General features: G+C 47.6%; 1 protein-coding gene across 1 annotated transcript in view; it reads right to left on the reverse strand.

Moving 5' to 3' along the window:
• Positions 1–238: 238 nt before the first annotated feature.
• Positions 239–24875, reverse strand: part of LOC124653909 (disease resistance protein RGA2-like) — a 29582-nt gene continuing 4945 nt past the window's right edge. The window contains exons 3-4 of the mRNA XM_047192968.1: positions 393–1315; positions 239–300 (exon numbers count right to left, since the gene is read on the reverse strand). Coding sequence (XP_047048924.1) covers positions 984–1315 — 332 coding nt within the window. The 3' untranslated portion in view covers positions 239–300; positions 393–983. The remainder of the gene's footprint in view (positions 301–392; positions 1316–24875) is intronic.

A 24875-nucleotide genomic window follows, 5' to 3' on the forward strand; every position in this document is an offset into this window, starting at 1 on the left:
AATAACTTCAGAGTGATTAAGGATCCACGGAATTTCTTGTGTCTCTTCTGATTTTACTCATCGATCAAAGGATGAAAGGATCTGATTTATCCTATATATAACTTTTGCTCAAACACATCGAAGACTGAGATCATTTTGTACCTCTTCGTAATAAAACTCATGAATGAGTATAAAGTGATCTTAGTCATGTGTTTGAGTTTGCGGGAGAGGGGGCGCTGATCATTTTGTACCTCTTCGTAATAAAACTCTCGAAGGCAGCTTCTTGGCTGGATTTCTTGCCCATGACGAAATACATGTCTCCTGTCATTAGTTCATAACCAGGTCATATATCAGCATGTTCCAGCAGTATAGAGATCCAAACAGTAAATTAAGCAAGTGAGGATGAGATGTACCTATTCGGACAAAAGGGACGTGAGCAATCTTGTTCCATTCGGGGTTTCCATGTTCTGTGATCTTCTTCTCCAGCTCTGGATGGCATCCTGAAAGATCGAGTTTCTTCAAGGAGGAGGGTAGATGTGGAAGTGACTGGAGTTGCCCAGCACCGCGTAGGTCTAAATCCTCAAGAGTGCAGAGGTCTTGCATGCTCGGCGGGAGCGATTTCAGGGAATCTGCGTATATGCTCACGTGTTGGAGGGATCGACGGTTCTGTAGCAGCCATCGTTCAGGTAAGCTCTCCATCTCTGACCCATTACTAATGCGCAAATCTTCAGTGTGACACAGACTCTGGAGCGGCTCAACAAGCAGCAAGGACGGTAGATCAATGTTAAGACTATGTATCTGAAGTGAACTGTTGGGCTCCACCAGATGCTCTTCTTCGCCACCAGAACCAGAACCACATGTAACTCGAGTTAGCGAGGACTCAGCAGCCTGTGCGAGTTTATTGCACTCAGATATACTTAACCTGATGCGGGATGGAAGTGATCCGAGCCCTCCCAAGGACGAGAGATTCTCGCATCCCTCTATGTACATGTACTGCAGAGACCCTATGCTCTTGAACACATCCGCAGAGGGCAGAGATACCAGACTCGAGCAGTTCTGCAGCTTGAGATTAGATAAGTTCGTGAGCAGTTGTCCTGCCCAAAAAGTGGAACTTCCATATCACCGCAGAAGGCAATAGTTAGTTCTCTTAGCGACGGTGGCATGAGCATATCTTTGGCATCTCTCAGCATCCTCAACTTTGGACATCGGTAGATTGTGAGCAACTCAAGTTCTTTCATTTCTTCAAATGGTATGGACGCGGACTCCAATTGTGTACAATCCTCAACTCTTAGGACACGGAGGGCTCCCATGTACAGTTTTTGCTCCAAAAGGCTCCCTGTTGTGGGTATACTTCATGGGTGTACCATCGACAGTGCCTAGATCCGGCAAGCCCGGGTGGCTCATAGACGGTAATGGTGGCATGTGGCCCATCGGGCGGCCCAGTTGCTGTTGATCATGAAGGATGAAGTCCGGCCCAGGATCAGATAGCCGGATCCGCACCGACCTTTGGAGGAACCCGGATCCGTGGAGGCCCATGAGGAACCCGGATCCAGTACGACGTATAGGGAGGACGGATCCTTGACGTACACGGCAAGATAATGTAACGTAGACTAGGCAATCTGTAATCCGGCTAGGACTCCCCGTGTAAACCCTAGATCCGTGCGCCTTTATAAGCCGGATCCTGGGAGCCCTAGAGGCACAACCACAACCATTGTAACAACGCGCAAGCGCCGGATAATTCCAGACAAGCAGCAGTAGGCCCTGTCATCGTGCATGTGTTCCGAAGCTGGGTAACCCGCGTACCACCGTCCCGTGTGCACTCCGCCCTATGGCCCCTACTTCTTCTCCCCCTCGTGAGGATCCCTCCTCCGAGGTATCGTCGATTAGGCAACGACAGTTGGCGCCCACCGTGGGGCCTGAGGCGTCTGGAGGCCGGAACCGGGAGGGCTCCGCCATGGGAAGCTACGACGACTCGATCACTGTGGGGCGCGTACTCTACGTCGGGAATTTTCCGATCGTCCGTCCGGACGAATTCTGGATTCCGGCTAGGTCAAACCCCGTCAAGCTCTCCATCGTCCCAATCGGCGGCATCCACATCTTCATCGGCGAGACCGTCGATTCCGACGGAAACGCACTCGGTAAGTAACGCTGACGCGTCCGCCGCTGAGCTGGACGCCGTCGCGAAGATCCGATCTGAGTCGCAGGAGCTTCTTAAGGAAGGTTCCGCCTTAGATCGGGAAAAATCAAAATCCACCCAATCCGCCCCGAGCAGGAGAAAACGGTGGAAGACCAATGCAGATCCGCCTGGGTCTCCCAGGTGTTAGAGAAGCAAAGGTGTCACTTCGTGCACTTCTTGGCCCATACCGCAGGAGACGCCCTCCACCAGGACGAGGCCGATCCTTTGCAGGTTGAGGGACCCGGAAACAACGTCGCTCCGGATCTGTCAGAAGCAGTCGGAGACAGCGACGCACCGGGTCAAGAGGAAGCCGGAAACCCTGAGGAATCAATCCTCGGTAACCTGAGCCCAAATTCCGATGATGCCTCCTCAATAGGCACAGAAGAATACAATCGCTTGACGAAGGAGCTCGCGATTGGGGAAGAAGATGACGGCGCTTCATCCATGAATACAGAGGAATTCAACCGCAAGCTCGAGGAACTCGGAGGCGGTGAGCAAGCTGAAGTGGAATCCGCCCAGCCGGTGCAGGTTCTAGCAACCGTGGCACCGCTGGATCAGCCGGAAACGGAAGACGAAGCCTCCAACTCCAGCCCGGGACCATCCAACGTGAGGCCTCCCTTAGGACCACAACCACGAAAGGATGTCCTGTCACCGAAAGAGATGGTCGAGCAGGCGCGCATGGATTTAGTCGCAAAGTCTGATATCCTCAACAAGCCAATAACTCCCGAGGAAGCTGCAGATCCGGAGGCCTTAGAAGCCAAAAGACAGGAGATGCTAGCGACAGCTCAGAAGTTTGCCAAGACCGCTGCCGCCATGCTAGAAGAAAGAACTCTAGCGGCAAATTTTGTGGACTACTCCCTAAAAAAGGATCGCGAAGTCGACGAGATGATGGCGACAGCCAAAGGACTCCGAAAGGAGTGGGAGAAAAGGTTAGCCGCTCAGCAGGCGGAGGCTGATAGGATTGCTCGAGAAGCCATCCCTCCCCGCAGGATTACCTTTGCAACACCCACAGAACAACAGCCGCTCACAACTCCAAAGGATAACATGAAGAAGGCTGCGGAGCTCCTGAAAAAGAAGGACGAGGAGATTGACATCAACTACGTCCGAAAGCTCGTTGCTTCAGCGATGCAGCAACAGAGCAAGGCAGATACTTCGCGCAGGCTGGAATCCAATCCGGAACATTGCATATCCACCGCGCAGAAGGACGCCATAGCAAGTCAACACCGTGATGGCGAGTCGCGCACCGGATCTACGGAGCGCAGGAGGAAAGTCAGAGATCATCCAAATCCAATCCCCAAACCATCGGATTCAACTCCGAAAAATCTGGCAAAGGGAAAGGATGCGATGTATACTGGCAGAGATAAGTACCGTGTTCCATCACCACCACCCCGAGCTTCGCGTCCTCCGCTACCCCCTCGACGTCGCAGTCCTGCCGGAAACCCCAGGCCCCATGGGCCAGGTGGAATAAACATCCGCGACAACATGCCGCCTCCTAGAGACAGGAGCAGGGAGCGTACGCCGGAACCACGCAGAAGCCGGAACCAAGACCACGAGCCTGAGCCTCGTCGGAATCAAGAACGCGAGCCTGAGCCTCGCAGAAGCCTAGGACGCGAGCCGGAACCAAGGAGGAGCCGGAACGAAGAGCGCGCACCTAAGCCACGCAGGAGCCGGAACGACGGAGGCGACCACCACCAAGAGGAAAGGAGCCACCGCAGCCGGAGCCAGCCGAGGGAGCCACGTCGTGAGTCCGAAGGCGGAAGATCATCTTACAGGCCCCCTCGCAGATCTCCCTCACCACCACCAAGTGGAGGCGGAGGTGGAGGCGGAGGCAGAGGCCGGAGATCCCGTTCCCGCTCGAAATCACCCGGCGGTGCCCCCCGCGATGCCCGGGATCGCCTCAACGAATACAGATCCGACTACATCGGTCCAAGGTGCTTTGGCCAGATGATCCGAGAGGAACCAAAGCCAAGAAGCTTGAACCTTAAGCTACCAGGAAACCTGAAGCATTATGATGGCAGCGAGAGGCCGGATACCTGGATTGAGGATTACTACAATGCAGTAAGCTTCGCCGGAGGAACCCCGAATATAGCCTGCCGCATGCTCCAGTTGTACCTTATTGGTCCAGCTCGTGTTTGGCTCAGTGACCTTGATGAGAACACTATCTTTTGCTGGTTGGACCTGAAGAAGGCTTTCGAGAACCACTTCAGGGGTACCTACAAGAGACCGGCCACCACCAGCGATCTTCAAGCTTGCATCCAGAAGAAGGGTGAGACATCTAGGAGTTTCCTCACCCGATGGTTGGCAACCGGAAACGAGTGCGAGAACGTAGATAACCGCACAGCAATGCACGCCTTCATTGGTGGTTTGCAGCGTGGGGGGCTGCTGCGCCACAAGCTTACCTGCCTGGTGAACGCAAACAAGCTCACTCTTGATGAGATGATAAACATCGCCAGCGATCATACTGCCGCCGATGACGACGCAGGCGGAGATCTTGCAGCTACAGCCATACCCCTACACTAACAAAAGAAAAACCGTGATAACGGCGTCAGCAACAGCAACAAGCGGAAGATCCCCCCTGAAGACCAGAAGGGCGGAGGATCCGACATGGTAGCCATGACGTTCCAACGCGGAGGTCCAGGAGGCGGAAGAGGCCGCGGACGTGGAGGCGGAGCAGGCAGGGGCCAGCAGCGCGCTGACGAGGTCACCGCAGCCGGATCCCGCGCCCCCAAACGTACGAGGAATACAGGGATATGCCGTGCCTGGCCCATCTGGATCCGGCTACGGGCAAATCCACCCATACCAATCGCAACTGCAAGTGGGTCAACGATCTGAAGAATGACCCGGAGGCAGGATACAAGCGAGCCCGGAAGCACCGCCCACGCGGCAAAGGAGGCAAGGGCAAGAACAAGGACAAAGAGGAGGACAGCTCCGAGGCCATGGACGAGGATGACGCTTCGCCGGAACCCAAGGAGGGTACCGCAGCCAACAAGTCCAACCCCTTTGGCAAGAAGAGTGTCGGAACTTACCACACCTTCCTCGGAACCCCAACTGTCCGCGCGAAAAAATCAGCGCTCCGGATCTTGAACGCCACAGTTCCGGCTGTGCCGCAGTATGTCAAGTGGTCGGAGAAAGCCTCGTACCTTTGACAGGTCGGATCATCCGGCCGTCATCCCCAAAGAGTGCTACGCTCTGGTTGTGAGTCCCCGCATAGACGGGTATGACTTTTCCAAGTGTCTTATGGACGGAGGAGCTAGCCTGAACATCATGTACTTGGAAACCCTGGAGAAGATGAACCTCACCAAGGAACAGCTCAAACACAGCACCACCGAATTTCATGGTGTGGTTCAGGTAAGAAGGCAAATTCTCTGGGCAGCATCAAACTTCCCGTGGCCTTCGGCAATGTGAACAACTACCGCGAAGAGATGATCACGTTTGAAGTGGTGCCCTTCAAAAGCTCCTACCACGTGATCTTCGGCAGGCCCACCTACCACAAGTTCCACGCCAGGGCATGCTACATCTACAACAAGCTCAAGATTCCGGGTCCTAACGGTTGGATCACCGTGTCCGGAGACTACAAGAAAGCTAGGGACTGCGAGGAAGGCGAGGCCGCCTTTGCAGAATCCATCATATCTGAAGAGGAGCTGCAAGGCTACAGAGCCGCGGTGGATCCGACTGAGATGCAGACCACCAAGAAGCAGATCTCCGAACAGAAGACCTCGTTCAAGGCCGCGATAGAAACCAAGAAGCATGACCTCGTTGAAGGTGACAACTCCAAGCAGGTTTCAGTCGGAGCCAACATGGACCCCAAATAGGAAAGCGCGCTCGTCGAGTTCCTCGTAGCTAACATGGATATCTTCGCATGGCAACCTTCTGACATGTCCGGAGTACCAAGGGAACTCGCCGAGCACTACCTCAACATAAATCCGGGTGCCAAACCGGTGAAGCAAGCTATGCGACGCTTTGGAGACAAGAAGCGCCGCGCCATAGAGATGGAATTAGCAAAGTTACTAGAGGCAGGTTTTGTAGTAGAAGTTATCCATACTGATTGGGTCGCAAACCCCGTCCTTGTACCCAAAAAGAATTCTGAAATACTAAGAATGTGCATCGATTACTCCGGCGTGAATAAGCATTGTCCAAAAGATCCGTTCCCTTTGCCGCGCATTGACAAAGTCATTGATTCGACGGCAGGGGCGGAACTTCTGTGTTTTCTCGACGCATATTCCGGGTACCATCAGATCTTGATGAAGGAGTCTGACCAAAAAGCGACCTCTTTCATCACACCCTTTGGCACATACTGCTATGTTACCATGCCCTTTGGCTTGAAAAACGCAGGTGCCACATACCAACGTACGATGCAGCGGTGCCTGAAGGACCAAATCGGCCGGAACGTGCACGCCTACGTCGACGACATCGCGGTCATGACCCGAAAGGGATCCGACCTGCTGAGCGACCTTAAGGAAACCTTTGATAATCTCCGACGGTACAAGATGATGTTGAATCCGCTGAAGTGCGTCTTTGGCGTACCAGCAGGAAAACTCCTTGGCTTCATTGTTTCTCACAGGGGCATCGAAGTTAACCCGGAAAAAATCAAGGCTATCCTGAACATCAAAAGGCCAACTTGTCTCAAAGATGTGCAACGATTAAATGGTTGCGTTGCCGCAATCAGTAGATTTGTTAGCCGTCTTGGCGAGAAAGCCTTACCTCTATACAAGCTGCTGAAGAAAACAGACAAATTTGTCTGGGATGAGGCAGCGGATAAAGCACTTCAGGAGTTGAAGAACATACTCTCCTCCCCACCTATATTGGCAGCTCCAGCTGAGTCAGAGCCTATGCTCCTCTACATAGCGGCTACCAACAAAGTTATCAGCCTCATAATCGTGGTGGTGCGAAAGGAAGAAGGATTTGAGCACGGAGTCCAAAGGCATGTCTATTACATTAGCAAAGTCCTGACGGAATCCAAGCAGAGATACCCTCACTTTCAGAAGCTAGCATACGGAGTTTTCCTAGGCAGCCGGAAGCTGAGACACTACTTCCAGGAGCACCCAATGACAGTGGTGAGCAAGGCTCCCCTGGCAACAATCATCAACAACTCCGACGCAACAGGACGCGTAGCAAAATGGGGCATCGAATTATCTGCCTTTGACATCAACTACGAAGCCCGAACGGCAATCAAGTCTCAAGTTCTAGCGGATTTCATCGCGGATTGGACTGAAGCACCGGAGGGCACACCCGTGCCGGAACCCGAAGCTTGGGTCATGCACTTTGACTGGATCCAAGCAACATCAAGGCTTGGGGGCTGGAGTTACCCCGAAGTCACCTACCGGAGAAGAACCGCAAGTACGTTCGCAGATTCACTTCGAAGCAACCAATAATATGGCGGAATACGAGGCCCTACTACACGGTCCGCGCATCGCTAAGGAAATTGGGATCAAGCACATCATATGCTGCGGAGATTCCGACCTCGGTGGCACAACAAGTAGCCGGAACCTGGAACGCCAGAAACTCCGTCATGGCGGCTTACAGAGACGAAGTTGACGAGATCGCCAAATGCTTCCTCGGATACGAAGTCAAGTACGTCAGGAGAGACGATAACACGGCAGCAGATATGCTGTCCAAGCTCGGATCCGGCCGAAAACCAATTCCGCCTGGAATTTTCCTTGAGCATCTGCGAGTACCCTCAGTGAAGGGTGCAAACCCGGAAAATCCTGATCTGGCAGTTTCTCCGGCTAAGGAAGTGATGGCAGCTTGATGACCCACAAGTATAGGGGGTGTATCGTAGTATCTTCGATAAGTAAGAATGTCGATCCCAACGAGGAGCGAAGGTGTTGGCAATGGTTTCGATGAATGATTCACTGTAAATGCTCACAAACAAGTATTCAAGGGGTTTTGATGTAACAGATGAATAAAGTACGAGTAAGTAAATGCAAGAGAAATAATTGCAGCGAGTGGCCCAATCCTTTTTAGCACAAAGGACAAGCCGGTTTGTTTACTTATAATGACCAAACGTTCCTGAGGACACACGGGGATTTTAGTCTGGTACTTTCGCTTCATGTGGTTTTAATAATCTTCATTGTTTTGATAAGTGTTGTGTGGGTGAACCTATGCTAATGCACTCGCCCTTCCTAGGACTAATACATACTTGTGATTATACCCCTTGCAAGCATCCGCAACTACAAGAAAGTAATTAAGATAAATCTAACCACAGCCTTAAACTCGAGATCCTCGCGATCCCTCTTGCATCGATATACTAACGGGAGCTCAGGTTTCTGTCACTCCGGCAACTCCGCAATTAGCAACCGAATACAAGATGCACTCCCCTAGGCCCATAAATGGTGAAGTGTCGTGTAGTCGACGTTCACACGACACCACTAGAAGAATGACACCACAACTTAAATATCGTAACATTGAATATTACTCAACCATAATTCACTACTAGCATTTAGACTTCACCCATGTCCTCAAGAACTAAACGAACTACTCACGAGACATCATATGGAATACAATCAGAGGTGATATGATGATGAATAACAATCTGAACATAAACCTTGGTTCAATGGTTTCACTCAATAGCATCTACAACAAGTATAGAATAACACCGGGAGAGTTTCCCCTATCAAACAATCAAGATTTAACCCGAATTGTTACAACGGTGACGAGGTGCAGCGATGGTGATGGCGGTGTAGATGGTGGAGATGATGATGATGATGATGGAGATGATGTCCCGCTCGATGACGATGGCGATGGCGTCGATTTCCCCCTCCAGGAGGGAATTTCCCCGCGGATTCCTCGCCCGCCGGAGAGCTCTTTTCTCTCTGGTCTTCTCCGCCCCGCAGAGGCGGCTGTAACCCCTCGTGAGGTCCTCTATCTGGCTTAGGTTTTCGGGACGAAGGAGTACGCGAAGAAAAGGAGGCGAAAGGGGCTGTGGGGCCCCCAGAGCATAGGGTGGCGCGGCCGTGCCATGGGCCGCGCCGCCCTATGGTCTGGGCCCACAGTGGCTCCTCTCTTCTTCCCCTTCCGGCTCCCTCCGTCATCCGGAAAAATAGGAATTTTCGTGAAATTCCCTTCCACAGCTTGATCTTCCGAAATATTGCGTTCCGACGGCGCTTTTTCCAGCATAATCTCGGCTCCGGTGCTTGATCCTCCAATAATGATGAAACATGCAAAATAGATGAAATAACATAAGTATTGTGTCCCAATATGAAATATATCAATGAATAACAGCAAATTATGATACAAAATAGTGATGCAAATTGGACGTATCAACTCCCCTAAGCTTAGACCTCGCTTGTCCCCAAGCGAAACTGAGCTCGATAAACAAGACCACATGTTTATGGAGTGAAGAGTCGATAAATAAAATACGGACAAGAAGCATCATATTCATTCACACAAGACATTCTAGTAAACAACTTCCTCATATAACTCATCTCGAAATAAGTAAAGAGAAATCACAAGTAAAGGTGCATAAGAAATCATAGTTGGTGATGGCAAACTTTGTTCTTGGTCAGAGAACTTCTAACGGATTGTACTTCTAAGCAAAGCTTTCATATTAGAATTTATAGCTGAGCCTTCATATTTAAGCATGACAATCCCTTCATAATCATTGATAACTTCAAAGTCATATTCGTCCAGATAAAATTGGTACTAAACAAGAAAGTATAAAAGACATGATCAACTGAATCATAGCATAAATGATTGGTTCACAACAACTCAATTGCTTGCTCGAGATGGAAGGAAATAGGTTTACTGACTCAACATAAAAGTAAAAGACAGGCCCTTCGCAGAGGGAAGCAGGGATTAAATCACGCGCTAGAGCTTTTCAAGTTTTGAAATCATAAAAGAGCATAAAAGTAAGATTTTGAGCGGTGTTTGTTGTTGTCAACGAATGGTAGCGGGCACTCTAACCCCCTTGCCAGACAAACCTTCAAAGAGCGGCTCCCATTTTATTTTTATTTTTGAGTGGCACTCCTTCCAACCTTTCTTTCACAAACCATGGCTAACCGAATCCTCGGGTGCCTGCCAACAATCTCATACCATGAAGGAGTGCCTTTTTATTTTAGTTTTATTATGATGACACTCCCCCCAACCTTGGCTTTCTCAATCCATGGCTAACCGAATCCTTCGGGTGCCGTCCAACAATCACATACCATGGAGGAGTGTCTATTTTTGTTAATTAATTTGGGACTGGGAATCCCGTTGCCAGCTCTTATTGCAAAGTTATTGGATAAGCGGATGTGCCGCTAGTCCATTGGTGAAAGTTGCCCAACAAGATTGAAAGATAAAACACCACATACTTCCTCATGAGCTATAAAACATTGACACAAATAAGGAGTAGTAGTTTGAATTATTTAAAGGTAGCACATGAAGTATTTACTTGGAATGGCAGAAAATACCATGTAGTAGGTAGATATGGTGGACACAAATGGCATAGGTTTGGTCTAAGGTTATGGATGTATGAGAAGCATTCCCTCTCGATACGTGTCTTTGGCTAGCAAGGTTTGATAGCAAGCATAAAGGTTGAAGGAAACAAACAAATATACATATGATAGAACAATCATGCATCTTTCTCATAAGCACAAGCAATTTTAACCTCAGAATACTAAGCATAGAGATAATAGAGTAATGTATCTAAGTGTATTTCTCTCTTTTATTAAACATCAAGATGTTGTTGCTATTGACCAATGCTAAGTTTGCCAAAACCAAATAGATTTACTTGATGCTCCCAAAGTGATATCAATACTCATGTCAAGAGTAATCATATAATGGAGATTGCAAACTAAAATAAGGTGTGCAAAAAGTAAATGATAAGACTTCTCATTAATATTCCATAACGATAACTCACACCAACGGATACATAGATAACTAACTAGGAGAGATACTTCCACATTGCATACTATTCCATATGATAACTTCCCTACTCATGATATGACACTACTTGATAGTAAAAGATAAAGGTGGTGATGATGTGATACCGCGGCACTCCCCAAGCTTGGAACAAACCAAGGGGATGCCAATACCGATGATGAATTACTCCTTCGGTGATGATGGTGAATCTTTGTCGTCATCGTACTTCCATGGAAGAGGCCCTCCATCAACAAAAGACATCTTGGTCTCCGGAACCCGAAACTAGCGCAGCATGACTTATGCGCTTAAACCTGTTTTCATACTCACAGTTTTGATTATGAACATCATAGAGTTGAGCTTGGAGTTTGTTGGTGGTGTCGTGAAGTGAGAAGATATCGTCCCACAGCTTTGCAGTCTCCTTCTTGTGCCCATCAATGAGTTCAGACACAATCTTGTGAAAGATATCCACTTCACGCTCAGCCATCTTCTTGTAGTTGAAAACTTCTTGTTCCAGTTTCTCCATCCTGTCTTCCAAACTCCCTTCTCCCTTAGGACCCTGGACATCTTTGATCTGCAATTCTCCATCCACGAGCAGCAACTCCTTGGGGTGCATCTTCAACTCGTTCATATATGGGTTGACGACGTCGTCAAAGAAGCTGTCCTTCTGAGTTCCCGACGAGGACATGGTGGATCTAGATCCGAAGCAGATCCTGGCAGAAAACAGCTCGAAACAAAACACGACGAGAAAACGATATTACGGACCTCCAGGGGTCCGGGGGATTATATAGCAAATATTTTTACGACAAAAGGAAGGTTCCAGGCCGAAAACGAGTGGAAACGGGACGCCGAGGTGCCGTCACCATAGGTCGGCGCGGCCAGGGTGGGGCCCGCGCCGGCCTGTGGTGACGGGCCCTCGCGCGTCTTTTCCACTCCGTTTCGATTCCGTAATTTTTTTTATTTTCTAAAAACTGCAAAAGTAATGTTCGGAAAGGTAAACGCGGACTTTTTATTACCTGTTATGTTACCTATTCAAAGTCGAGTTCTGGCGGACTGTCAATTTGTCCTTTGATGAAAGCCTCCGGTGTTTCCACTTGAATAATATCAACATCAACATTATAAGAATCACCCGAGATATAATGCTTGAGCCTTTGTCCATTCACCACTTGTGTGGCATTGCCTTGGAGAGAGCTAATTTTAATTGCTCCTGAACGATACACCTCCTCAACAACATATGGTCCTTCCCACTTCGAAAGTAATTTCCCTGCAAAGAATCTGAGACGAGACCGATACAATAGAACTTGATCTCCAACATTAAATTCTCTTTTAATGATCCTTCTATCATGCCACTTCTTAACTTTTTCTTTAAAGAGTTTAGCATTTTCATAAGCTTCACTTCTCCATTCATCTAGAGAACTTAATTGCAACAACCTCTTATTACCTGCTAATTTAGGATCTTTATTTAGTTCTCTAACAGCCCAATAAGCTTTGTGCTCTAGTTCTAAAGGTAAATGACAAGCTTTTCCATAAACCATTTTATAAGGTGACATTCCCATGGGATTTTTATAAGCAGTTCTATAAGCCCATAGTGCTTCTTTCAATTTGCTAGCCCAATTCTTCCTAGATTTATTAACAGTCTTACCCAGGATAGCTTTAATCTCTCTATTTGATAATTCTACTTGACCACTAGTTTGAGGGTGATAAGCAGAAGCAATTCTATGATTAATACCATACTTAGCAAGAGTTTTTCTAAAACCTCCATGAATAAAATGAGAACCTCCATCAGCTCATAATATATCTAGGTACTCCAAATCTAGGAAATATAACATCTACAAGCATTTTTATAGAGGTCTCACCATCAGCACTTTTTGTAGGTATAGCTTCTACCCATTTAGTAACATAATCAACAGCGACAAGTATATGAGTGTTACCGTCTGAAGCAGGGAAAGGACCCATGAAGTCGAATCCCCAACAATCAAATGGTTCAATAACAAGAGTATAATTCATAGGCATTTCATTGCGTCTGGAGATATTACCAACTCTTTGACATTCATCGCAAGATAAAATAAATTTCCTTGCATCTTTGAAGAGTGTTGGCCAATAAAAGCCTGATTGTAGAACCTTTTGCGCGGTTCTATCTCCAGCGTGATGTCCTCCATAAACACTACCATGACATTTATTCAATATCTCCTCGTTGTTCATATTCAGGAACACATCTCCGCATAATACCATCCACTCCTTCTTTATATAAGTGTGGGTCATCCCAAAAATAATGCCTCAAGTCGTAAAAGAATTTCCTCCTTTGTCTGAGCTGAAAAGGTTGGAGGCAAATACTTCGAAACAATAAAGTTAGCATAATCTCGCATACCAAGGGCTCTCTCGCGAGCTCACCTTTATTACAGCCAATTGTTCATTTGGAAAACTATCATTAACAGGAACAGGATCATAAGCAATATTTTCCAATCTAGACAAATTATCAAGAACAGGATTATCAGCACCTTTCCTATCTATAATATGTAAATCAAATTTTGCAACGTAAGTACCCATCTAATAAGCCTTGGCTTAGCATCTTTCTTTGTCATAAGGTATCTAATTGCAGCATGATCGGTATGAATTGTAACTTTTGAATCAACAATATAGGGTCTAAACTTGTCACAAGCAAAGACTACAGCTAACAATTATTTTTCAGTTGTAGCATAATTTCTTTGAGCAGCATCAAGAGTCTTACTAGCATAATGAATAACATTTAATTTTTTATCTACCCGCTGTCCAAGAACAGCGCCTACGGCAAAATCACTAGCATCACACATAATTTGAAAGGGCAAATTCCAATCAGGAGGTTCGACTACAGGAGCAGTTGTTAAGGCTTTCTTTAGAGTTTCAAAAGCTTCCTTACAATCATCATCAAAAACAAAAGGTACATCTTTTTGAAGAAGATTAGTAAGAGGCTTTGAAATTTTAGAGAAATCTTTAATAAATCTCCTATAAAACCCAGATGTGACCAAGAACACTACGAATACCTTTAACATCCCTCGGATAGGGCATCTTCTCAATTGCTTCAACTTTAGCTCTATCAACTTCAATACCTCTCTCGGAAATTTTATGTCCCAATACAATTCCTTCATTAACCATAAAGTGGCATTTCTCCCAATTAAGAACAAGGTTAGTTTCTTCACATCTCTGCAAAACTTTATCGAGGTTTCGCAGTGCAATTATCAAAAGAATTCCCATAGACGTAAAAATCATCCATGAACACCTCTACAATACTTTCGCATAAACCATGAAAAATAGCAGACATGCATCTTTGAAAAGTAGCAGGAGCATTACATAAACCAAAATGCATACGCCTATAAGCATAGGTTCCATAAGGACAAGTAAATGTGGTTTTCTCTTGATCTTTAGCTTTAACAGCAATTTGTGAAAACCCAGAATAACCATCAAGAAAGCAAAAATGAGTATTTTTAGATAACCTTTCTAGCATTTGATCAATAAAGGGTAAAGGGTAATGATCTTTCTTAGTAACTTTATTAACTTTTCGAAAATCAATGCACATTCTATACCCTACAACTATTCTTTGAGGGATAAGCTCATCATTATCATTAGGCACAACAGATCATTCCTCCTTTCTTAGGAACACAATGCACAGGACTAACCCATCTACTATCAGCAATAGGATATATAATACCAGCTTCAAGAAGTTTTAATACCTCGTTTCTTACCACTTCTTTCATCTTCGGAATTAGACGACGTTGATGTTCAACAACAGGCTTTGCATCTTCTTCCATATTAATAGCATGTTGGCAAATAGAAGGAGAAATCCCTTTCAAATCATCAAGAGTATAACCAATAGCTCCTCGGTGTTTCTTCAATATTTCCAATAACCTTTCTTCCTCAATCTCTCAAAAGCTTAGAACTAATAATAACAGGATATATTTTCTTATCATCAATATGAGCATATTTAAGATTATCAGGTAAAGGCTTTAAATCAAAAACAAGATCTTCCTTTGGTGGCGGTGTTGTACCCAAATCTTCCACCGGTAAATCATGCTTGAGAATAGGTTGGCGAAGAAAAATTTCCTCAAGCTCATCTCTTTCTTTCCTAAAAGCTTCACTTTCACTATTCTCCAAATGTTGCTTCAAAGGATTATTAGGAACAAGAACAATAGATGCACACTGCTCCATTTTAAAATCATTACTAGGCAAGTCAGCTTTATAAGGAGTTTTGGTAAATTTAGAAAAATTAAATTCATAAGGTTCACCAGCAAATCTAGTCAAAATTTTCTCTTTCTTACAATCTATAATAGCTCCACAAGTATTTAGAAAAGGTCTACCAAAAATGATAGGACAATGATCACTAGCAGCAGAACCAAGTACCAAAAAGTCAACAGGATATTTAATCTTACCACATAGAACTTCCACATCTCGAACAATACCAATTGGAGAAATAGTTTCTCTATTAGCTAGATGAATAACCACATCAATATCTTCAAGTTCACAAGAACCAATTTCGTGCATAATCTCCGTGTAAAGCTCATAAGGAATAGCACTAACACTTGCACCAATATCACATAAACCATAATAGCAATGATCACCAATTCTAACGGATAGCATAGGAACACTAACTTGTTTGGATTTATTAGGATGTGAAACAATATTAGAAGCATCTTCACAGTAAAATAATATGACCATCCTCCACATTTTCAGCCACAAGATCTTTAACTATTGCAACAAGCAGGTTCAATTTTAATTTGTTCTTCGCGTTCTTTAGGTTTCTTTTCACTTTTATTAACCGCACTAGATATGACAGAGTACTCCTTCATTTTAGCAGGAAAAGGAGTTTTTTCAATATAAGCTTCAGGAATAACATTATCAACAGTTTCAATCACTACACATTTGTTTACAGATGAATCAACTTTATCTTTATACGGTTCATGATACTTATCAAAATTCTTCTTAGGCAGTTCATAATGAGAGGCAAAAGCTTTATAAAGATTTGCAACAACTTGGGAATCAAGACCATATGTAGCACTCATATTACGAAATTTATCAAGTATCCATAAAAGCTTCAATGCATTTATAATCATAAATTATACCCGATTCTCTATCTTTGTCGTTCTCCCATCCTTCAGCATTTTCTTGGATCCGATCAAGAAGGTCCCTTTTAAACTCTTCTTTGTTGCGTGTAAATGATCCAGAACAAGAAGTATCCAAGCAAGGTCTTGTCTTGAAAAGAAAGTCTTGCATAGAAATTATCAATAATAACATTACCAGGAAGCTCATGAATGGGGCATTTGAGCATTAAAGACTTCAATCTCCCCCAAGCTTGGGCAATACTCTCTCCATCATGAGGCCGTAAATTATATATGCGGTTCCGATCTTTGTGAATTTCACTTGGAGGATAAAATTTGGAATAGAATAAAGGCACAATGTCCTCCCAATCAATAGAATCACCATTCTTCAAGCAATTTATACCAGTGGCGCCGCTTACCGCATAGACGATATAGTGAATAGTTTCTTTCTAACTTCATTCATAGAAATACCCGCACATTTGAATAACCCGCATAATTCATGCAAAAACAATAAATGATCACCAGGATGGACAGCTCCATCCCCTTCATAGCGGTTATCCATAACACGTTCAATAATTTTCATAGGTATTTTATATGGTACTACTTCCTCACCTGGCGCTTCATCCACTACCGTTGCAGTAGTAGTAGATTTCCCAAATAGAAATTGAAGAGAAGATCTCTCCATAATGATTTATAGCAAGCAGAGTAAATAAAATCAGCACAAACAAGAAAGGTTTTCCTTACCAATTCCGCTTACCAATAGCGCTTCACTCCCCGGCAACGGCGCCGTAAAATAGTCTTGATGACCCACAAGTATAGGGGGTGTATCGTAGTATCTTCGATAAGTACGAATGTCGATCCCAACGAGGAGCAGAAGGTGTTGGCAACAGTTTCGATGAAGGATTCACTGTAAATGCTCACAAACAAGTATTCAAGGGGTTTTGATGTAACAGATGAATAAAGTACGAGTAAGTAAAATGCAAGAGAAATAATTGCAGCGAGTGGCCCAATCCTTTTTAGCACAAAGGACAAGCCGGTTTGTTTACTTATAATGACCAAACGTTCCTGAGGACACACGGGGATTTTAGTCTGGTACTTTCGCTTCATGTGGTTTTAATAATCTTCATTGTTTTGATAAGTGTTGTGTGGGTGAACCTATGCTAATGCACTGCCCTTCCTAGGACTAATACATACTTGTGATTATACCCCTTGCAAGCATCCGCAACTACAAGAAAGTAATTAAGATAAATCTAACCACAGCCTTAAACTCGAGATCCCGCGATCCCTCTTGCATCGATATACTAACGGGGGCTCAGTGTTTCGTCACTCCGGCAACTCCGCAATTAGCAACCGAATACAAGATGCACTCCCCTAGGCCCATAAATGGTGAAGTGTCGTGTAGTCGACGTTCACACGACACCACTAGAAGAATGACACCACAACTTAAATATCATAACATTGAATATTACTCAACCATAATTCACTACTAGCATTTAGACTTCACCCATGTCCTCAAGAACTAAACGAACTACTCACGAGACATCATATGGAATACAATCAGAGGTGATATGATGATGAATAACAATCTGAACATAAACCTTGGTTCAATGGTTTCACTCAATAGCATCTACAACAAGTATAGAATAACACCGGGAGAGTTTCCCCTATCAAACAATCAAGATTTAACCCGAATTGTTACAGCGGTGACGAGGTGCAGCGATGGTGATGGCGGTGTAGATGGTGGAGATGATGATGATGATGATGGAGATGATGTCCCGCTCGATGACGATGGCGATGGCGTCGATTTCCCCTCCGGAGGGAATTTCCCGGCGGATTCCCGCCCGCCGGAGAGCTCTTTTCTCTCCGGTCTTCTCCGCCCCGCGAGGCGGCCGTAACCCCTCGTGAGGTCCTCTATCCGGCTTAGGTTTTCGGGACGAAGGAGTACGCGAAGAAAAGGAGGCGAAAGGGGCCGTGGGGCCCCCGGAGCATAGGGTGGCGCGGCCAGGCCATGGGCCGCGCCGCCCTATGGTCTGGGCCCACAGTGGCTCCTCTCTTCTTCCCCTTCTGGCTCCCTCCGTCATCTGGAAAAATAGGAATTTTCGTGAAATTCCCTTCCACAGTTGATCTTCCGAAATATTGCGTTCTGACGGCGCTTTTTCCAGCAGAATCCTGGCTCCGGTGCTTGATCCTCCAATAATGATGAAACATGCAAAATAGATGAAATAACATAAGTATTGTGTCCCAATATGAAATATATCAATGAATAACAGCAAATTATGATACAAAATAGTGATGCAAATTGGACGTATCAGCAGTCATTCCGGCCTGGACTCAGCCGTTCTTGGATTACCTCATTGATCAAAAGTTGCCGGAGGACGAGGTCCACGCACGACAGATCATCAGACGAGCAAGATCCTACACAATTGTTGATGGACAGCTCTACAAACGAAGTGCAAACGGGGTATTTCTCAAATGCGTCTCTAGTCAAGATGGCATTGAAATCCTCAGAGAGATCCATGCAGGGGATTGCGGGCATCATGCCGCCCCTAGGTCCCTCGTTGCAAAAGCTTTTCGGTTAGGATTTTATCGGCTAACAGACTAAAGAAGACGCCGACAAGCTGGTGAAAACTTGCCGAGGTTGTCGAGCACTACGCTACTCAACCAAACGCTCCAGCCCCAAGAGCCGAGGACCATCCCTATCACCCGGCCGTTCGCGGTCTGGGGGCTCGATATGGTTGGTAAGTTAAAGAAATCATCTCCTGGTGGTCATGAATACCTCCTGGTCGCTATTGACAAGTTCAGTAAGTGGATCGAGGCAAAGCCAGTGAGAAAAGCCGATGGTGCTACGACACTAAAATTTGTTTGCAGCCTCGTGACGAGATTCGGCATCCCGCACAGCATAATCACAGATAACGGCATAAACTTTGCACAGGGAGAACTCAAGGATTACTGCGATGAAGTTGGGATCCGGCTGGACCTTGCATCTGTGGCCCATCCACAATCTAATGGTCAGGTCGAACGAGCCAATGGCCTTATACTAGCCGGAATCAAACCTCGCCTTGGAGAACCGCTGCGCCGCGCAGCCGGAGCTTGGGCAGATGAGCTAGACTCTGTTCTGTGGAGTTTACGAACTACCCCTAACAGATCAACAGGATTTACTCCTTTCTTCCTGGTATATGGATCCGAAGCTGTGCTCCCCACTGACATCATCCATGATTCACCGCGAGTTTCCGCCTACAATGAAGAAACCGCCGACGAGGCTCGACAGCCTATCTCGTGGACCTCGATCGAAGAAGCTCGGAATTTAGCCGACCAACGCTCCACCATTTACCGACAGGCTGCGACGCTATCATAGCCGTCGAGTTCGGAACCGCTCGTTCATGGTCGGAGACTTAGTCCTCCGCCTTCGCCAGGTGAAAGATCACAAGTTGCAATCTCCATGGGAAGGACCTTTTGTCATCAGCAAAGTACTACACAACAGATCCTACTATCTCGTTGATTTCCGGGAAACTAAAGGATAGACTCGCTAATCGGCATCGGAAACGAAAACGAGAAGATCCGGGTGACATATATGATGAAACAGATCGTCCCCGGAACATAGCACAGCTACGTCCTTTCCACACTTAGCGCTTTACGCATTACATACCTTGTAATATCTATGATACATGATCAATGAAATAAAGCTTTTGGTTCACTCTTAGAGTCATTTACCTCCTTTAATTTTTCATTTCTGGATCATGTATGTTTTTTCCGACTAAAACCGCAGAGCTGGATCTTTCCGCCTAGGCGTGTATGAAAGTTGTGATTTCTCAAAATCGTCCTTTAGGACGTAAGCTTAAGTTTTCTGATGGAAATTTTTTCTGTTGCAAACTCGTGGATTCCTAGTAGCGACTTCCGGCACCTCGGCTGGGGGCTTGTTTCCGCGGTTATGGACGGATTGCCATTGGGCTTCGCCGCCGCAGCGAGCGTTTCCGGCTAAAGGTTTTCCGGCTCGTGGAAGGTCAAGCGAGTAAGCCGGAAAACATAGAAATCAGCACTTGCTTTCCAACAAAACGAAACATGCAAATAATATTAAAACGGATAGCAGGATAAGTGTTTTCCGCCCGCACATAACATGTTTTCGTCCCTATCTAACTTAAGAATTTAAGTTATTACAAACCCACTCCGGGGCCAAAATGATGCAATTTGTTTCATTGTCTAAAACAGGAACTCTACTCGGAGTCCTCTTCTTCGATTGCTGGTAGGTGGAGCCGCCGTCGCCGTCACCGGATCCGGCCGGAGTCGTCACCGCAGTTTCCTCCGAATGCTCGCCGCTTGACCCGGAGCCTTCCCCATAATACTCCGGCTCACCTGCTTCCTCCTCTCGCATCGGAAAATCCCGAGGGCGGATCGTGTTGGTTGTACCGCAACGAGTGATCCACTCGCCCGACAAACAACCGCTCATAGCCTTCGGTTTCTCGCGAGGAGGGCACCCATGTCGGAATCCTCGGGGACTCCGCGTGCAACATCCGCCAGGTTGAGCGTGGGGAAGTGAGCCTTGCAGGTGGCCAGGACTAGGGAGGCGGCTCCGCGTGCTGAAGATTTTTGCCAGTCTTTGATGAAATCCGGCACTTGTTGCATAAGTTTGGTCATCGTGTCAACGATCGTGGTTTTGGCCTTCTTCAGAGACAGGGTCTTGGCAATTCCGCGACAGGCTTCGAATAACGCGTCGATTGAAATCCGCGCTTCATCGTATGCCTCCGTCCTCTTCAGGTTTGATTCTTTTGACCATTCAAAGCCGAGGCTTGCTGTGCAACAAGGAGGTTCAATTCTGTTAGAAAGAAAGCTTACAAGGTAGTCGGAGCAACGACACGGAAAACACTTACGGAAGATAAGTTTGTCAATGGCCTCCGCCTCCGCTTCCAGAACTTTGTTCTTGGATATCACGGAAATCACGCGGCCCCGGCTTTTCTCCAGCTTTTTCATTCAGCTCCGCCAGGTCACGGGCATGTTTTTCGGACAGCTCTTTCCTCGCTTGATTCTCCTGGGAAGCGGATTTCTTCACAAAATTCTTGAGGGATTCGTTCTCCGCCTCAAGCACCTGGACCTTGGAGGATAGCTCGTCAAACTTGGAGTGCTTGGCAGTCTCTTCTGAAGGTAGAAAAATTGCACATATTATGCATCCTGAACAATTATATCAGAACAAAAAAGCAAGACCCAGATCTCGTACCTTGAAGGCGGGACTCAAGCAGCCGGATAGCTTGTTGGCTATTTTCCGCGTTCTGGCGCAGCCCCTCGATCTCCGTGATTTGCTCCAGCACGTGCACGCGCAGATCTTCGTGCAATTCCGCGTGGTCTGCAAAGCAGCAAGGAGTTAGTCGGATATTTAAAATCTTGGGGGCTAGCGAGGAATTCAAAGTCTTGGTACAAAAATTTTAAATTTCCGCCTCAGGTACATTTTGGGAAAGCAACGGCTAATACATGTTACACGGAAATATATCACCCAATGCTTGGGGGCTAGTATTACCTGCCGCACTTCCCTGTGCTTGGCGAAAAACTCCTTCGAGGCTGTCCTCCGTGTCGGCGAGTTCACGCACCTCCTCGTCCGGTTTTCCCCACACTTTGTTCAGCATGTCGGAAACTTCCGCGTGACGCTGTGAAAGGGTAAGCTTTTGAAGGGACGGAGTTGGTTGGAGGTGGACTCGAGTCGCGTTGGTAACTTGAAGGAGCTTTGCCTTTTGCTCCTGTTCTTCTCCTGTGGGCCCCGCGAAAGCGGAGCTTGGCTGATCTGGCGGAGGAACGGGTGAGGAGGTCCCCTTGGCGGAGTCGCCATGGTGGGCGGGATCTTCAGGAAGATCATCAACATTGATGACATCTTTCGGATCCGGCTTGGAGGCGGATGAAGCCTTGGGCGGAACTTCAACCTCGGGAGTAACAGGAATAGAAGCCGGAGATGGTTTGGCTTTCTTCTTCGGGGCCCTTGGGGCCTTGGGGGGCTGGCTTCCGGAGCTTCGGAAAAAACATAAATGTATAAGTGAGAGTTTGAGCGTGAAACCAGAACTTGGATCCCGGAAATAGGCGCTTACCCGGAAGGCTTGAAGGAATGCTGGATATCAGGTTGCCCCTTGTTGCTGGTGTCAATTAGTGAAAGGCGCTTCTTTTCCGCCTCCGCTCTCCGGGTAGCAGCAGTGCTAGGCACTTCGCGGGCGCGTTTCGCATGGGGGCTGGAAGGAGCGGCCTTCTTCCTCTTCGCAGGGCGGGAAGCCTCGGGAGCTTCCGCCTCCGACGCGGCCTCCGGATCCGTGTTGCCGGTGGAAGGAACCCGGAGAAGAGTTCCGAGTTCGTTTTCTTCGAGCGCTTCGAGCTGATACAGAGTTTAACACTTAGACAAAAAATTTGAATGCGAAGAAAAACAAGAGATTACAGTCAAAGCCGACGTACCGCGGTTCCGGAGCCATTCATGTGGATATCCTTGTTGCACACGTGAACATGAAGTTCACGCGGAGCTTTGATGAGGACCCGGATTCTCTTGTCGAGGGCGTCGGCGGAGAGATTGTCTTTTGTGACACGCATCGGGTCATCGCGCCCTGTGTATTGGAACATCAAGCGGTCCCTGTGTTGAAGCGGCTGGATCCGCTTGGTGAACCAGGAAAGGGTCAAGTCCTTCCCCGTCAACCCCTCCTCCGTCAGTTTACAGATTCGCCTAACGGCGCGCGTGAGTTGGAATGACTCGGAGATGTGGGGGCAATGCGACCATGTCGGAAGCTCGGTGGCGGGGCAGTTCTTGAACGGTGGCAATTTTCTTACGTCCGCGGGGTCGGAAACGTCCTTCAAGTAGAAGAAACCTCCGGACCAGTACCGCGCGGATTCGTGGCAGTCGGTGTGGGGATAGACGCGGCCCGGGCGAATCATGAAGGTGATGGTTCCGCATGTCGCCAGCTCGGAGGACTGCCGGATCCTCTCCTTCTTGACAGTGAAATAGTATTGAAACAGGGAGAGCTCGGGAGTTACCCGGAGATGGCCTTCGCAGAGAGTGACGTGATTGCTGATTGCGAGCACGCTGTTCGGAGAGATGTTGTGGGGCTGGAGCCCATAAGCCTTCAGGATCTCTAGGAAGAAGTCTGAAGGCGGAAATGAGAAGCCTCGCTCCACCAACGCTTTCGTCAGCACCATCTCGTTGTCTTGAGGGGCCGGAGCTAAGGCATTCGGAGTCGTCCTCCAACTTCCGGGTTGCAAGAACCCTTCTCCCTCCAAATTCTGCAGTTCAATATCTGTGGTGGTGCAAGGCCACCATTTCCCTCTGGATTCCGAATCTCGCTGGCGGGCTTTGGATTTCTTGGCAGCAATTTCTTCCGTTTTCTTCTCCACCTCGGAGGTTTTTTCCGGGACAGCTGAGGTGCCCTCGGTGTCCTTGCCGAAATCCTTAATGGGATCCAGCTTGGATCGGGACGAAGAGAGGCGGAGCGGAAGAAATGGGCGTCGCCATGATCGGCTCACTGGTAGGAGGCGGAGTCGTGGACGACATCTGAAGATGTAAAAGCAGTAGCGGAAAGCGTAATTTAGTCGGATCCTCATCGTCAACCTAGCAATCATCCCTACCAACTACGGCAAAGGATCGAAGCTCGGAGAACTTACCGTAATGGACTTCGCGGTGGCCGGAGTCGCCGGCGGTGAGGTTTTTGTGCGGTGGCTCGCCGGAGTTAAGAACACGAAGAACACCACGGTGGTGGACTCGCTTCGGTGATGCTCCGGTGACTTTTTCGGCGAGTTCCGGCACGGCGGAGGTAGAGCTCACGGGCGGCGCTGCGTAGAGAAGGTGAGAACGGGGGGTGAATGAGAAGCTAAGGTCGACGGTGGATATTTATAGGCTGAGGGATGAGATTCGCGCTTCGCATCCTGTGGTCGGAACGCAAGCGTCGCGCCGTTGGATGCGTGACACGTGTCTCAAACCCTAACGGTAAAAATGGCTAGAGATAAGTTACCGCACAAACCGCGCGAAAATGGCGCCAGAATTGGCGGAACCGTTTGAGTCTGTTAAGACTCCGGGTAAAAGCGTGAAGATAAGCAATTCACATTCGCAAGCAGGGGAGTAATCCGGAGGCTTGTTTTTAAGGCTGTCGATGGATGAAGTCCCGCAGAATGGGAAATCTTTCGACTTGTGGTTGGAAGAAAGAAGATATGTTGGAGTTCTTCAACTTTCTCCGCGTTACCATCAATGCCGGAGATCATAAGGTGCAACCATGGCGGAAGCTGCAGGAGAAACTCGGAGAACTCTGGGGGCTACTGTTGTGGGTATACTTCATGGGTGTACCATCGACGAGTGCCTAGATCCGGCAAGCCCGGGTGGCCCATAGACGGTGATGGTGGCATGTGGCCCATCGGGCGGCCCAGTTGCTGTTGATCATGAAGGATGAAGTCCGGCCCAGGATCAGATAGCCGGATCCGCACCGACCTTTGGAGGAACCCGGATCCGTGGAGGCCCATGAGGAACCCGGATCCAGTACGACGTATAGGGAGGGCGGATCCTTGACGTACACGGCAAGATAATGTAACGTAGACTAGGCAATCTGTAATCCGGCTAGGACTCTCCGTGTAAACCCTAGATCCGTGCGCCTTTATAAGCCGGATCCTGGGAGCCCTAGAGGCACAACCACAACCATTGTAACAACGCGCAAGCGCCCAGATAATTCGAGACAAGCAGCAGTAGGCCTGTCATCGTGCAGGTGTTCCGAAGCTGGGTAACCCGCGTACCACCGTCCCGTGTGCACTCCGCCCTATGGCCCCTACTTCTTCTCCCCCTCGTGAGGATCCCTCCTCCGAGGTATCGTCGATTA

This window comes from Lolium rigidum, chromosome 5 (genome assembly GCF_022539505.1).
Source record: "Lolium rigidum isolate FL_2022 chromosome 5, APGP_CSIRO_Lrig_0.1, whole genome shotgun sequence".
In the NCBI taxonomy this organism is placed as follows: domain Eukaryota; kingdom Viridiplantae; phylum Streptophyta; class Magnoliopsida; order Poales; family Poaceae; genus Lolium; species Lolium rigidum.